General features: G+C 49.9%; 1 protein-coding gene across 1 annotated transcript in view; it reads right to left on the bottom strand.

Moving 5' to 3' along the window:
* The window catches only part of ZC3H3 (zinc finger CCCH-type containing 3), a 222,971-nt gene extending 212,272 nt beyond the window's left edge, over positions 1–10,699 (bottom strand). Inside the window, exons 1-3 of the mRNA XM_087931831.1 lie at positions 10,592–10,699; positions 4,420–5,821; positions 2,705–2,874 (exon numbers count right to left, since the gene is read on the bottom strand). Of these exons, the coding sequence (XP_087787957.1) occupies positions 2,705–2,874; positions 4,420–5,821; positions 10,592–10,640 (1,621 nt within the window). The 5' untranslated portion in view covers positions 10,641–10,699. The remainder of the gene's footprint in view (positions 1–2,704; positions 2,875–4,419; positions 5,822–10,591) is intronic.
* Positions 10,700–15,217: the final 4,518 nt, after the last annotated feature.

Genomic DNA, 15,217 nt, shown 5'->3' with positions numbered 1-15,217 from the left:
AGGAGAAAGAAAGAAAAAGAAGAGGAAGGAGGAGAGAGGAGGAGGAGGAGGAGGGAGGAGGAGGAGGAGGAGGAGGAGAGAGGAGGAGGAGGAGGAGAGGAAGATAAAAAGGAAGAGGAGGAAGAGGGAAAGGGAAGGAGGAAGAGCAAGTAAAGGAAGAAGAAAAAGAGGAGAAAGGAAGAGGAGGAGGCAGGGCCAGGAACAGCTTGCTAGCTGTTGCAACTAAACAGGCCCTACTCAAATTACCTGCAGGACCTTATTATCAGGTGCGTTGGGTGGGCTGAACCTTCTTCATTCAGCCTAATGTTACCATTCCAGAAAACTTCCACTCCAACCAATAACTCCGAGACAGGCAGCTTCTCCAAAGTTCCTTTTATTTCGGATAGTTAAACTGGCACAACTGAGGAACCCCGAATCTTGAAAATCCGGGTTTCCTTGCCGCAAGTAAAAAATTACAAATCCGTCCCCTGTACCCATCACTGCATCACTTGCCCCAATCGCCATCCCTCCCAACTCGAGACCTCCCCTCACCCAGGTGCAGAAACGACATGACCTTGACTTAGGAAAAAAAAAAATTGCTACCATGTCTCTAACTACATGCACTCCCAGAGAAATTCCACCCTCCCATTTTCCCAGGCTCAAAATGTGACAGCGTGGGAGCAGCTGGTCTCAACACGGCTTCCAAAGCTGACATCTTTCTTCCCCCTCCCATTTAAAGATTTTTTTAAAAAAAAAGCTGTGTGAAAGACTTGGTTTCCACCCCCCGCATGCAATTCCGTTTATGAGGAAGTCAAGAGTCAGCTGGCGGGGAGTAAACTAAATAAAGAGCAGGCAAAACAGCTGCAAAGCACATCTGTCTTTGAAGCCTCGCGCGCGCCCCCCCGCCAGATCTTCAAACAGCTTTCCGAAATTGTCAACGTTTTCAAAAGCTGCAAAAATACCAGAAAGGTGCCAAGCTGCCTAAACGCTCAGCGATTAGGGTTTTTTTAAAAAAAATTTATTTTACACCTGTTCCTCCAACTTGCTCAAGGGACAGAGGGATCTTCTTCCTCCTATCATCTTCCTCTCTAAGGTACAGGCCAGTAGGGCAAAGAAAGCCGAAGCAACGGAGAGCCAAAGAGTCACGTCCCAAGCTCAGAACCTGGGTGGGTCTCAGCAAACCATAAGCCACAAGCCGGAGAAGCCCCCACGCCGCCGATGAGCGATCGGCCGAGACTCCAAAATTTGCATGGCCCCAAATCTCTGAAAATTCAGATCACTTTCAACAGCTCAATCCCAAATATGGACAAAATGGATAAAAATCGATTTTTAAAATTTCTTAAAGTTTAAATCGGATTTTTCTTTAAAAAAGAAATTTTTAATCAAATTTATTTTAACAAAATGCTTTTGGAATAAAAATCTACCTAGAGAGTTTTCTGTTTAAGATACATTGATAATTTAGATTTAATTCAGCGTCAAACGGAGCTTAGTGGTGTAGCACGAGGCTGTCTATTCTGCAATATTTACATTTTGGGGACAACTCATTCCACGAATCCAAGCTCTACAAAGCTGAGACTAACATACACTGCATGGGTGCATTCAGACACTTTCACAGCAGAGATGACAGCTGCTCTTTAAAAATTAGGATTTAAACTGAGTTGGTTTGAATCAAGCCTTTTTTTTTTTTACTAGTGATTTAAACCGTGATTCAAATTGTGGTTTAAATCCGCTTGATTTAAATCAAGTCTGCCCTGAAAATGGATCACAAGGTTTTTCGGAAGCAGGAAGCAACCTGTTCTGACCTAGGCTTCCCCAACAGGATGAAGCCAAGTCTTTGTCTTGATAAACCCCTTATATTTAATTTACAATGAATTTCCTCTCCAGCAAAATCCCAGCAAAGAGTCTTTCAAGAGAGTTCACAACTACAGACCTTTATCAGGCTGTGGGAGTTGCCAGGCCAGTATTTTACAAACGCCACACTGTAGCAGCAATGACTTGGCAAGAAGTCAGGAACAGATCTTCACCCTCATGAATTGAACTAATTGCCTCCTGAAAAAAATCATTCCCCTTTCGCTTCTCTTTTATTTCCTCTGGGAGGGGCCATTCACCGTCCACCTGTGGCTTTACTCTTGAGTCAGCCCTTGTTCCTTAGCTTTTCCCTTCCTCTGGCAGCTCTGTGCATGCGCACAGTGGGAACAGGCTCCAGCTGTTCTTCTTCCCCACTGATCTCTGACTCCGAAGGCAGCTGTCGGACAGCAGATGGCCCCATCTCTGCCTCTGATGCAGAGCCCTCGTCAGAGCCTTCCCCAGACTCCAGGACTGGCCCAGGTTCCTCCCCAACCTCCTCACTGTCCAAATCTGCTGCCAGCTCCACTGGCCACTATCAGGCCACAACACAACCCACCCGTTATCCCCACCCTTAAAATACACCGAATGGGGTACTGCAACATCCAGGACCCCCGGCCTTTCCAGGAACATTAGCTACAGCCCTCCAGAAGATGGGAGAAAAGACCCTCGCTGGTCCTCATTGCTTGGCTAGAGACCCTCTAACAAAAAAAATCAGTGTTCAGATAGGAACGAGAATAACTCACCCGAGAGAACCACAATAGCTGGCCTCTTGGCGCGTGACAGTCGTGGCTTGGCCATCCCACCCAGAGCCAAGGGCAACAGGTCCAACTTGCCACCACCACCCACACAACATCTCCCACTTCAAAGCATCACTTACCTTCTTTGGGCGAACCAGGAGCGCGAGAGGCCGGCAGCCGGCGCAACCGGTGCTTGCCGATCTGCACGAGGCCCTTTGTGCCGGTCCGGCGGGCGGTGGGAGAGGACCTTCCCCGTGCAGCGTGGCGTTTCCGGAGGCAGTAGCGGCTTTTCAGGAGCAGGGTAGGAGAGCTGGAAGGAGAAGCAGAACGCTGGTCAGTATCCTTCACCGCAAGGCGCCTCGGACACCAGCAGGTGCAACTTGCAAAGGCACCACGCAGAAAGGCCTTGTGCCTATCACGCACAGAACCACAGGAGCAAATGGCCATTGGTCCCCTCACGAGAGCCCCAATGCTCTCGGGGGGCAAAGTGCAAGCACCGCATAAAACCACCTGGGTAGGAGGATCTTCTCCAAGCGCACTTGAATAACTCCAAGCGCACTTGTTCTCTAAACGTGGCTCCGGCCACAAGGCAGCATTCCAACGTGTTCCCCTCACCTGAAAGTCCTCCAGGTGGTCTGGACCAGAAACCCAGCCTGTCTGTCCCCTTCATCTTGCTGAATTGGACAGGCCTGCAGAATCCATTAACTTTTGCAAAGTTCAATCCTATCCGGTCCCCTCTTCCTCATTCCTCTATTCTATTCTATATTCTATTCTTCCTTCTATTCTATTCTATATTCTATTCTATTCTATATTCTATTCTATTCTTCCTTCTATTCTATTCTTCCTTCTATTCTATTCTATATTCGATTCTTCCTTCTATTCTATTCTTCCTTCTATTCTATTCTATATTCTATTCTTCCTTCTATTCTATTCTATATTCTATTCTTCCTTCTATTCTATTCTATATTCGATTCTTCCTTCTATTCTATTCTTCCTTCTATTCTATTCTATATTCTATTCTTCCTTCTATTCTATTCTTCCTTCTATTCTATTCTATATTCTGTTCTTCCTTCTATTCTATTCTTCCTTCTATTCTATTCTATATTGTTCTTCCTTCTATTCTATTCTATATTCTATTCTTCCTTCTATTCTATTCTCTATTTTTCCTTCTATTCTATTCTATACTCTATTCTTCCTTCTATTCTATTCTATATTCTATTCTTCCTTCTATTCTATTCTATACTCTATTCTCCCTTCTATTCTATATTCTATTCTTCCTTCTATTCTATTCTGTATTCTATTCTTCCCTCTATTCTATTCTATATTCTAGTCTTCCTTCTATTCTATTCTATATTCTATTCTTCCTTCTATTCTATTCTATATTCTATTCTTTCTTCCTTCTATTCTATTCTATATTCTATTCTTCCTTCTATTCTATTCTATATTCTATTCTTCCTTCTATTCTATTCTATACTCTATTCTTCCTTCTATTCCATTCCTCTTATCTCTGTATCTTTATCTCTGTATTATCTTCATTTTTTTCTCTTCTCTTCTCTTCTTTCCTCTATTTATTCCATTCCATCCTATCCTCTCTCCTCTTCATTATCCTACTCTATCCTGTCCTGTCCCTCTATTCTCTCCTTCATTCCTCGACTCTATATTCTATTCTATTCTGCATTCTATTCCATATTTCCTCTTCGTTTTTCTCTATTCTTCAGTCCTCTATTCTATTTCCATTCCAGTCCAGTCCACTCCCTTTCATAACCAGGATGAGCAACCAAAGTTAAAAGGAAAAAAAACGGGGGGGGGGGCAGAGGGGGGGACAAAGATCCTTCTAGCAGAATCTGGAACTTACCTGGCGCTTCCTTTCCTCTTTGTGATTTTCGGCCAGCTCCTCAGTCTATAATTTAAAAAGCCGGCAGTTCCCAAGGCGCCTCTCGGGCTGCCCTGGGCAAGGCTGCCCTGTCCGAGAGGGACCCGCCTCAGGGCTTGGAGGGAGGTGCTGGCACCCACACAGGAGGCCTCCTCCCCGGGCCCAACCCCTTCCTTCCGCTTCCAAGTGAAGACCGAGGCCAAGGGGGAAGGGGCAGACTTCGCACTCGCCGCTTTCCACCTGTACTGGCTGGAGGAAGCCGCCAGCTTCGCCTGCGGGGCGGGTTTCTTTGGCTTGGCCCCCAGTTCGAGAGGCCCTCCCCTGGATTGCAGTTTAGGGGAGGCCGTGGCCACGCAGGCGGAGAACCGGGGGGTGCTTTCGGGGGCCCTGGAAACGGCCCACCGCTTCACGCTTCGCGGGGATTTGCCGGGATTGGCCACCCAGGTGTAGTTGACTCCCCTGAAGCGGGAAGACCGGCCGGTGACCGGCGAGGAAGACGGCTTCTGGACCAATAAAAGGGCGGACTTGTTTGCGGGAAGACTCGTCCCAGAACTGGAAGACGCCGAGGCCTCCTCGCCCGAAGGGTTGCAGCCCCCCGACAGGGCCACGCTCCTGGGGGAGCTGAGCTCGACTGCCCCAGTAGGAGAGGGCTGGCGGTTTGAGCCACGCAGGGGTGCAACCTGGGATGCTGGTTTCTTCCCGAGGGGGAGAGACCTCGCCCCCTGCTCAGGCGAGGCGAGACACCGGCGAGGCTCAGATTTCAACGTAATGGCCCCCTCGCTGAGAGTCCGGCCTAAGCTGGGGGTCAGCACGCTCCCCCCGACAGGCTTCTTCGGACTTCCACCCATAGCCAGGCCTTTGCAACGGGGTGGGTGGAACGCTTCTTGGTTGTGTCCCGAGTCCGTGGACAAAGGCCAAGGAGCCGCGGACGGGCATCGGCTGGAAGACGACGGGGACTTTCTTGACCCTGGAAAGTCCGTCGGAAACCCTGAGCCGGCGGCGTCACTCGCCACGGAGTCAGCTGGCGGCCCAACGTTGGCCTTTGCGCTGGAGTGAGGCCTTGCTTCCAAAAGTATCGGCGGTGGCTCGGGAGCCTCCTTACCGGCACAGCTCTGGGCCGCCCAGGAAGTCCCCGGAGAAACGCTGGTGGCCGAAGACAGGGTCGGTCTAGGCGGAGCGTTGACTAGAGAGTATTTCTTCCTCCAGGTAGTCGCGTTGGCCTGGCCGGGCGGGAAATCTCGGGAGGGTTGCTGGCCGTATCTAGCGCTGAAGGTCGCTTGGCTCTCGAAGTTAGGAAGTTTAGGGTTCCTCCACCTGGAACGCGAAGGAGGCGGAGGAGGAACTGGCGCATTCCCATGGGCGTTTTTATGGTCATTGATGAGGCCTGAAAAACAGAACAAGAGTTGGAAGGGACCTCGGAGGTCTTCTAGCCCACCCCCACGTGCTTAAGTAGACCTTAGAACGGGAGTCACCAACCTCTTGGACCTCAAGGACCACCAAACTCATAATTTTAAATCCCGCGGACCCTGGGAAAATCCCAAAAAAAGTCTGCAGGAAAATCCCCCACCCCGTTTTCCTACCAATCGATCCTTGTTTATTTGGGATCGCAAGATACCGTCTCCAACTCTGTTCTCAGGGGGAAAGAGAGAGAGAGAGAGAGAGAGAGAGACTTTTGGCTTCATGCAAGGAAAGCGCAGAAGTCTTTCTCTCCCCCCAAACTGCGCCAGAAATGAGTCTTTGTGAGACTTGGCGCAGCCTCTTGGAGCAGGAGGCCTTGCAGGGTCCCAAAAGACTCATTTCTGGGGGAGTTTGGGGGAGAGAAAGAAAGACTTTGGCTGCTTTCCTTGTGTGCACCCAAAAGCAGAAGAAGAAAGCAGAGAGAAGCAGCCCGGTGGCCAGGCCAGGCGTGTGGGCTGAATGGGGCGAGTTCCCCCCCTCCGCCCTTTCCCCTCCCCTCACTCCGTGTTGTTCACAATGCGACACAAGCTTTGTGTTCCCACAGGCCATGTGGGCGGCACAACCTTGTGTTCTCACGCAGCCGGGATTAATTGCTTTGGGGGGGACATTTCTCTGCGGACCACCAACATTTTCTCGTGGACCACCAGTGGTCCCTGGCCCACCGGTTGCTGACCACTATTCCAGCCCACTCCTGCCTGCTTAAGATGCATGTAAACATTTTTATGTGCTAGGAAACATATTGCGGCCTTGGCTCTCCAGAGTTGTTAAGAAAATCACTGCAGCTGTTGTAAGTTGCTCAGGGAATCTGGCTTCCCCACTGAGTTTACTTGTCAGAAAATTGACCCTGGGACACCGCAATGGTAATAAACGTTAGATGTTGCAGCATAAATTCCAGCCCAGAAAACACACAGATGACTGATTCATCAGGATCATTAACTTCTTTATAAACTTAATAACATAAGTAGAGTTTACAATACCATTGGTAGATTCTTTCAACATGGAAAGGTTACAAGCAAACACAAACAGAAGCAGACAACCTACAGCTCCAGGTCAGAGCAGAAATAAGTCTCAGTTTCAATTCTCAGCAAAGCAAACAGAATCAAACCAACCCCAGGCTATCAGCTCCCATTGGCTGGTCCGTTGCCATGCTTACTCACTTGCTGACTTTGTTAACCATGTCTCTGCCGGTTAATGAATATATTCTAACAATAAATACTAGTCAGTTTCCAAGAGTCCCAATTTGGATCATATGACCATAGGGATAGCAATAGCACTTAGACTTATATGTTTCACACTGCACTCCACAGCCCATTTAAGCAGTTTACAGAGTCAGCCTCTTGCCCCCAACAATCTGGGTCCTCATTTTACCCACCCCAGAAGGACGGAAGGCTGAGTCAACCTTGAGCCAGCCAGGATCGAACTGCTGGCAATGGGCAGAGCCTGCAATACTACGCTCTAGCCACTACACCACCATGGGCCTTCCTTCCTTCCTTCCTCTTCCTTCCTTCTCTCCCTTCCTTCCTTCCTTCCCCTTCCTTCCTTCCTTCTCTCCCTTCCTTCCTCCCTTCCCCTTCCTTCTTTCCTTCCTTCCCCTTCCTTTCTTCCTTCTCTCCCTCCCTTTCTTCCTTCCTTCCTACTTAGCAATAGTACTTCAGACTTATATACTGTTTCACACTACACTCCACAGCCCATTTAAGCGGTTTACAGAGTCAGCCTCTTGCCCCCAACAATCTGGGTCCTCATTTTACCCACCCCAGAAGGACGGAAGGCTGAGTCAACCTTGAGCCAGCCAGGATCGAACTGCTGGCAGTGGGCAGAGTCAGCCTGCCATACTGCATTCTCACCACTAGGTCACCACGCCCTCCCTTCCTCCCCACTAGCACTTAGACTTATATACCGCTTCACAGTGCTTTTACAGCCCTCTCTAAGCGGTTTACAGTGTTAGCCTCTTGCCTCCAACAATCTGAGGTTCGTCTGACCAAGTCAACGGGGAAGCCCGATCCACTTAACAACCGGGTGACTAACTTGTCAACTGCAGGGATTCACCTAACGACGATGGCGAGAAAGAAAGTAAAATGGAGCAAAGCTCAGATAAACAAGTGTCCGACTTAGCAACAGACGTTTTGGGCTCAACTGGGGTCGTAAGTTGAGGACCACCTGTATGCTGGAAGCCAGCTGAGAGGAGCAGTTAAGGCAGCAGGCAGCTAGACGCCAGGCAATTGTGAGTTCTAATCGGACTAACCCTACTGGGTGACCTTGGGCCAGTCCCTCTCTTTCTACTCCCAACATCAGGTCCAGGCAACAAGCCAGCCAGATAAGACCCCACAGCTGGGTTTCATGGCTAAGGTGGGACTAGAACTCCCACCCTCCTGGTGATTGGCCCAAAGTCCCCCAGCCAGCTCTCATGACTAAGGTGGGACTAGAACTTCCTGGTGAGTGACCTAAAGTCACCCAGTCTGCTTTCGTGGCTAAGGTGGGACTAGAACTCCCACCCTCCTGATGATTGGCCCAAAGTCCCCCAACCTCTTTTCATGGCTAAACTGGGACTAGAACTCCCCGTCTCCTGGAGATTGGGCCAACCTCACCCAGTCTGCTTTCATGCCCAAGCTAAGACTAGAACTCCCAGTTTCCTGTGATTGGCCCAAAGTCACCTAGTCTGCTTTCATGGCTAAGGTGGGACTAGAACTCCCACCCTCCTGGTGATTGGCCCAAAGTCCCCCAAACTCTCTTCATGGCTAAGGTGGGAATAGAACTCCCCGTCTCCTGGAGATTGGGCCAACCTCACCCAGTCTGCTTTCATGCCCAAGCTAAGACTAGAACTCCCAGTTTCCTGCGATTGGCCCAAAGTCACCTAGTCTGCTTTCTAAGGTGGGACTAGAACTCCCACCTCCTGGTGATTGGCCCAAAGTCCCCAGCCAGCTCTCATGACTAAGGTGGGACTAGAACTTCCTGGTGAGTGACCAAAGTCACCCAGTCTGCTTTCATGGCTAAGGTGGGACTAGAACTCCCACCCTCTTGGTGATTGGCCCAAAGTCCCCCAACCTCTTTCATGGCTAGGTGGGACTAGAACTCCCACCCTCCTGATGATTGGCCCAAAGTCCCCAGCCAGATCTCATGACTAAGGTGGGACTAGAACTTCCTGGTGAGTGACCTAAAGTCACCCAGTCTGCTTTCATGGCTAAGGTGGGACTAGAACTCCCACCCTCCTGGTGATTGGCCCAAAGTCCCCCAACCTCTTTTCATGGCTAAACTGGGACTAGAACTCCCCGTCTCCTGGAGATTGGGCCAACCTCACCCAGTCTGCTTTCATGCCCAAGCTAAGACTAGAACTCCCAGTTTCCTGCGATTGGCCCAAAGTCACCTAGTCTGCTTTCATGGCTAAGGTGGGACTAGAACTCCCACCCTCCTGGTGATTGGCCCAAAGTCCCCCAAATTCTCTTCATGGCTAAGGTGGGACTAGAACTCCCTGTCTCCTGGAGATTGGGCCAACCTCACCCAGTCTGCTTTCATGCCCAAGCTAAGACTAGAACTCCCAGTTTCCTGCGATTGGCCCAAAGTCACCTAGTCTGCTTTCGTGGCTAAGGTGGGACTAGAACTCCCACCCTCCTGGTGATTGGCCCAAAGTCCCCCAGCCAGCTCTCATGACTAAGGTGGGACTAGAACTTCCTGGTGAGTGACCTAAAGTCACCCAGTCTGCTTTCATGGCTAAGGTGGGACTAGAACTCCCACCCTCTTGGTGATTGGCCCAAAGTCCCCCAACCTCTTTTCATGGCTAAGGTGGGACTAGAACTCCCACCCTCCTGATGATTGGCCCAAAGTCCCCCAGCCAGCTCTCATGACTAAGGTGGGACTAGAACTTCCTGGTGAGTGACCTAAAGTCACCTAGTCTGCTTTCATAGCTAAGGTGGGACTAGAACTCCCACCCTCCTGATGATTGGCCCAAAGTCCCCCAAACTCTCTTCATGGCTAAACTGGGACTAGAACTCCCCGTCTCCTGGAGATTGGGCCAACCTCACCCAGTCTGCTTCCATGCCCAAGCTAAGACTAGAACTCCCAGTTTCCTGCGATTGGCCCAAAGACCTAAGGCGGGACTAGTACTCACCGCCTCCTGGTGATTGGCCCAAACTCACCCAGCCGGCTTTTGTGGCTAAGGCGGGACTAGAACTCCCCATCTCCTGGCTTTCTAACCTGAGGCCCTCGCCACTAAACCAACCTGTCTCTCAACTATGCACTATACGGGCCACACACCTTTCGACTCACCATACTAGCCTTCTTCACTGGACTTCAATTCCCAGAAATCCCGGGAGCTGAAGTCCACCAGTCTTACAGTTGCCAAGTTTGGAGACCGCCCCCCCGCACCGGCCTAGCAGCATTATAGAGCTGATGGGCACCTCAGAGGCCATCCAGTCCAACCCTCCCAGCCCACCTGACGCCCCCAGGGAAGCGGGGTGACAGTCTCTGCCTTCCCTTCCCCGCAAGGGTCCGAGGCAGGGCCTGCGGAGGCCGGGTCCCTAGGGGCCCCCGCTGACCGCCCCCTCCCCAGGAAGGGTCCCCGACCTCGCCCGAGGAGGGAAGGAGGGAGGGAGGGAGGGAGGCCGGCCTGCTCCCACCTACCAACCACCCCGCCCGGCTTTCCCTCCGGGCCCACTCCCCGAGGCCCGACTACACCTCCCATCGGCCCCAGCGGAGGCCCCACCTTGAAGCAAGCGGATCTGCCGCCTCAGCCGCTCCTGCTCGGGCTCCATCCGAGCCTCCGCTCCAACCGCCGCCGTCGCCCCTATGACGCCATCGCCGCGCGACGGGCGAGCCCTCCTTTTACGCGTCGCGTCGCGTCGCCTCTAGAGGGCGAGCGAGAGCCGGCTCGCAACCCGACACTTCCGGCTCTGCGGCGAAGGGGGGGGGGAAACTCAAGAGCCCCCGCAAAGGGCCTAAACCGGGCCTAGCGCCACGGATCCCATCATCCCCAGCCCCCCTGCCAAAACCCTGTCTTCCTTTGCAGCGGGAGGGATTGAGAGGCCTAAGCCCGCCTTGCTTTCCTGCTTGTCCGCCCAAGCGTGAAGGTGCTCGCTCTGGCCTGGCCTCTCCCTGGTAGACTGCCTCTGGCTAATGGAGGCTCCACCGTCCAGGCGGAGTGGCTTTCCCGACGGAAAAAGGAGAGAGTGAAGCTTCCCACTTGGAGCAGCAGCAGCAACAACAACGGGTTCCATATTAACAAAACGCGCCACTTTCATTTAATAGAATTGGAAGGGACCATGGAGGTCTTCTAGTCCAACCCCACTTCCCCCCCCCCACTCAAGCAGGAGACCCAATCCAGTCCGTCCTCGATTTACGAACACAACTGAGCCCCAACATATTTCCATTGCTAAGCAGGAAAGTGATTTTCCCCATTGTTGTGACCTTTCTTGCCCCCTGTCGTTAAGTGAACCTCTGCAGTTGCTAAGTTAGCCACACGAATCTGGCTTTCCCCATTGGCTTGGCTTCTTGGAAGGTCTCAAAAGGTGGTCACGGGACCACCAAGGACAGTGCAACCGTCATAAATATGGGTCAGTTGCCAAACATCTCAGTTTTGATCACCCGACCATGGGGATGCTGCAAAGGTTGTAATTGTGAAATAGCCACAGCACTTAAACTTTTGTACCGCTTGGAAGTGCTTTCCATCCCTCTCTAAGTGGTTTACAGAGTCAGTCTCTGGCCCCCAACAATCTGGGTCCTCAATTTACCCACCTGGGAAGGACGGAAGGCTGAGTCAACCCTGAGCAGGTCAGGATCAAACTCCTGACAGTGAGCAGAATTAGCCTGCAATTCTGCGCTCGAACAACTGCGCCACCATGGAAAGGAAGGAAAGAGAGAGAAGGAGAAAGAAGGAAGGAAAAAGGAAGCAAGCAACAGCACTTCTATACCGCTTCACTGTGCTTTTACAGCCCTCTCTAAGTGGTTTACAGAGTCAGCCTCTGGCCCCCAACAATCTGGGTCCTCATTTTACCCGCCTCGGAAGGACGGAAGGATAAGTCAATAGTGAGCCGGTGGGAATCGAACTCCTGACAGTGAGCAGAATTAGCCTGCAATACTGCATTCTAACCACTTCCTTCCTTCCTTCCTCGTCTCCCTCTCTCTCTCCCTCCTCTTTCTCTCTTTCCATCCCTCCTTCCCGCCAATATCCATCATTCTTCCTCCTTCCTTCCGTCCTACTAAGCAACAGCACTTCTATACCGCTTCACAGTGCTTACCATCCCTCCCGAAGCGGTTTTACCTCTGGCCCCCAACCATCGGGGTCCTTCTCATTTTACCCACCATGGAAGGATGAGTCAACCTTGAGCCTGGTGAGCTTCGGACTGCCAAATCGTAGTCAGCTGAAGTAGGCTGCAGTACTGCACCCTCTGCCACCGTGGCTCATAAAACGGTCATAAGTCGCTTTTTTTTCCAGGGCCATTCTAACTTTTCGAACCATCGCTAAATGAACCGTTGTAAGTCAAGGACTGCCCTGTACCATTGGAGGCAGCTGGTGGTCCAACCTCTTGAACCAGTTCCACAAAGCCTCCCTGCTCCGCATGGATTTTGCAAAACGTTTTCCTGCTTCTGAACAGGAGCCAATTCCATCGTCCCTAGGCACATCTGCATGCAGTGGTAAAGTAACCCCTTTCGTCCAGACGCGGGACGTGCGTTCATCTTCCAGGTGTGTCCCATCACTTAAACTCTCCCTGAGTAGTGCTGGAATGATCACTTGACGCCTTGCAAAATTTACCCTTGCCAAATTGCACATCTGATTTGCAGGTTGCAAATCCAATAAATACATTAAAATAAAAGCAAGGAAGCGGGAGGATCGCTCCTTGCAACAGCGAGCAAACTGCAAATCTGACTTGCGGGTGGCAGACCAAATAAGTACAGCTAGTCCCCGACTTACAACAGTTCGTTTAGTGCATGTAGTGGATAAAATGAAATGAAGAAAAACAAAATAAATAATAATAAAAATTAAAATGAAATAAAATAATCAATAATAGAATAAAAGAAATAATAAAAGAAATTAAAAGAAAATAGTAAAACAAAATACATTTAAATGTAAATAAAATGAAATAAAATAAAATAAAATAAAATGAATTAAAATTAACTAAAATTAATTAACCTTAAGTAAAATTAACATCAATTAATTAAAATAAAATCATAAAATAAAATAAATTAATAAAAGAAAAGAAACTAGAGGCAGGGGTCACTTTTGCAAAAGCGAGCAGAGTCTTTGAACAACGGCAAAGCCCCCCCCTTCCGCCCCCCCCCTTCCCCGGGAAAGAGAGCCCGTTTAGGACGGTTAAACTCCTTTCGCCCCAAGAAACGGCTCGTTCATCCTTTTAATGAACGCAGCCTTGCTCTGGCGCTAGGACCCCAATTAACTCACTGACACGTCAGAAACCGGAGCTGCCTGGGGGGCGGGGGGGGGGAGAAGGAAGAGGGGGGCTCCTGGTGGCTGAGTAGCAAAAGAGCTGAGTGCAGCAGAACTGCACTACTTACTCCGCAAGAGCTGAGCCAGCGGATTGCAGGAACCTGGAAAAGGGAGAGACATGGGTGGGGGGTGGCTTCACAGTGCTTTTACGGCCTTCTCTAAGTGGTTTACACAGTCAGCATATTGCATTGAGCCAGTGAGAATCGAACTCCTTGCTGTGGGCAGAGTTAGCCTGCAACACTGCATTCTAAGCGCAAGGAAGGAAGGAAGGAAGGAAAGAAGGAAGGAAGGAAGGAAGGAAGGAAGGAAGGAAGGAAGGAAGGAAGGAAGGAAAGAAGGAAGGAACAAAGGAAGGAAGGAGGGAAGGAAAGAAGGAAGGAACGAAGGAAGGAAGGAAGGAAGAAGGAAAGAAGAAGGAAGGAAGGAAGGAAGGGAAGAAGGAAGGAAGGAAGGAAGGAAAGAAGGAAGGAAGGAAAGAAGGAAGGAAAGAAGGATGGAAGGAAGGATGGATGGAAGGAAGGAAGGAAAGAAGGAAGGAAGGAAAGGAGGAAGGAAGGAAGGAAAGGAGGAAGGAAGGAAAGAAGGAAGGAAGGAAGGATGGAAGGAAGGAAGGAATAGCACTTAGACTTATATATCGCTTCACAGTGCTTTTACAGCCTTCTCTAAGCGGTTTGCAGAGTCAGCCTCTTGCCCCCCAACAATCTGGGTCCTCATTTTAGAGACCTCAGAAGGACAGAAGGACGAGTCAACCTTGAGCCGGTCAGGATCGAACTGCTGGCTGTGGAAAGAGTCAGCCTGCAATACTGCATTCTAACCACTGCGCCACCGTGGCTTCCTTCTTCTTGTTTCCCTCCCTTCTCATTTTCCTTCCTTCCTTCCTTCCTTCCTTCCTTCCTTCCTTCCTTCCTTCCTTCCTTCCTTCCTTCGCACTTAGCCGCTTCACAGTGTTTTCCAGCGTTCTCTAAGCGGTTTAGAGCCAGCCTCTTGCCTCCCTAACAATCTGCGTCCTCATTTTACCCACCTTGGAAGGACGGAAGTCTGAGTCAATCATGATCCGGTGGGATTCGAGCTGCCAAACGGTTGGCAGTCAGCAGAAGTAGCCTGCAGTACTGCCCGACCATGGATCCAGATCCACTTCTCTGGAAGACCCTTGGCCAGTGGTTTTCCAAACGGCATTTCCAGGAATTCCTGCCCAGGTGTTTTCCTCCCACTTGAAACCCCCTTGTGGAAAACCTGGGTGTTGAGAAATGTGTTGTTGAAAAGGCCCTTCTCGAAGAAGCCGATTGGGTTAGGATGGGAGACCACGAAGAGATCCCAAACTGTGGCCTGGACTGGGAAATTGAAAAGCTGTCCCAGCATCGGTTGGGGCAAACTGCCTCCCGATTATCACTGCATATGAGCAGGAGGTTGGATCTTCCAAGATCCCTTCCAGCTCTATTATTCCGCTCTGTTCTGTTCTGTTTTATTCTTTCCTGTTCTGTTCTATACCCTATTCTGCGTTCTGTTCTGTTCTGTTCTATTCAACTCTACTCTATTCTTATTCCTATATTCTATTCTACTCTACTCTATTCTATTCATTCCATTCCATATTCTATATTCTTTGTATTTTGTATATTCTATTCTGTTCTATTCTTCATACCAATATTTATTCTATTCTATTCCATTCCATTCCATTCTATTCTATTCTTATTACCAATATTTATTCTATTCTATTTTTATTCTGCTCCATTCCATTCATCCACCCTACTCCATTCTCCACTCTCCATTCTAGTCCACTCCATTATTCTATTCTATTCTATTCTATTCTATTCTATTCTATTCTATTCTATTCTTATTCTATTCTATATTCTATTCCATTCCATTCCATTCCATTTATTCTATTCTCTGTAT

This window comes from Pseudonaja textilis, chromosome 3 (assembly GCF_049901715.1).
Source record: "Pseudonaja textilis isolate UNSWEBS1 chromosome 3, rPseTex1.2, whole genome shotgun sequence".
Lineage (NCBI taxonomy): Eukaryota > Metazoa > Chordata > Lepidosauria > Squamata > Elapidae > Pseudonaja > Pseudonaja textilis.
This window is presented reverse-complemented; position numbering and strand designations above follow the sequence as displayed.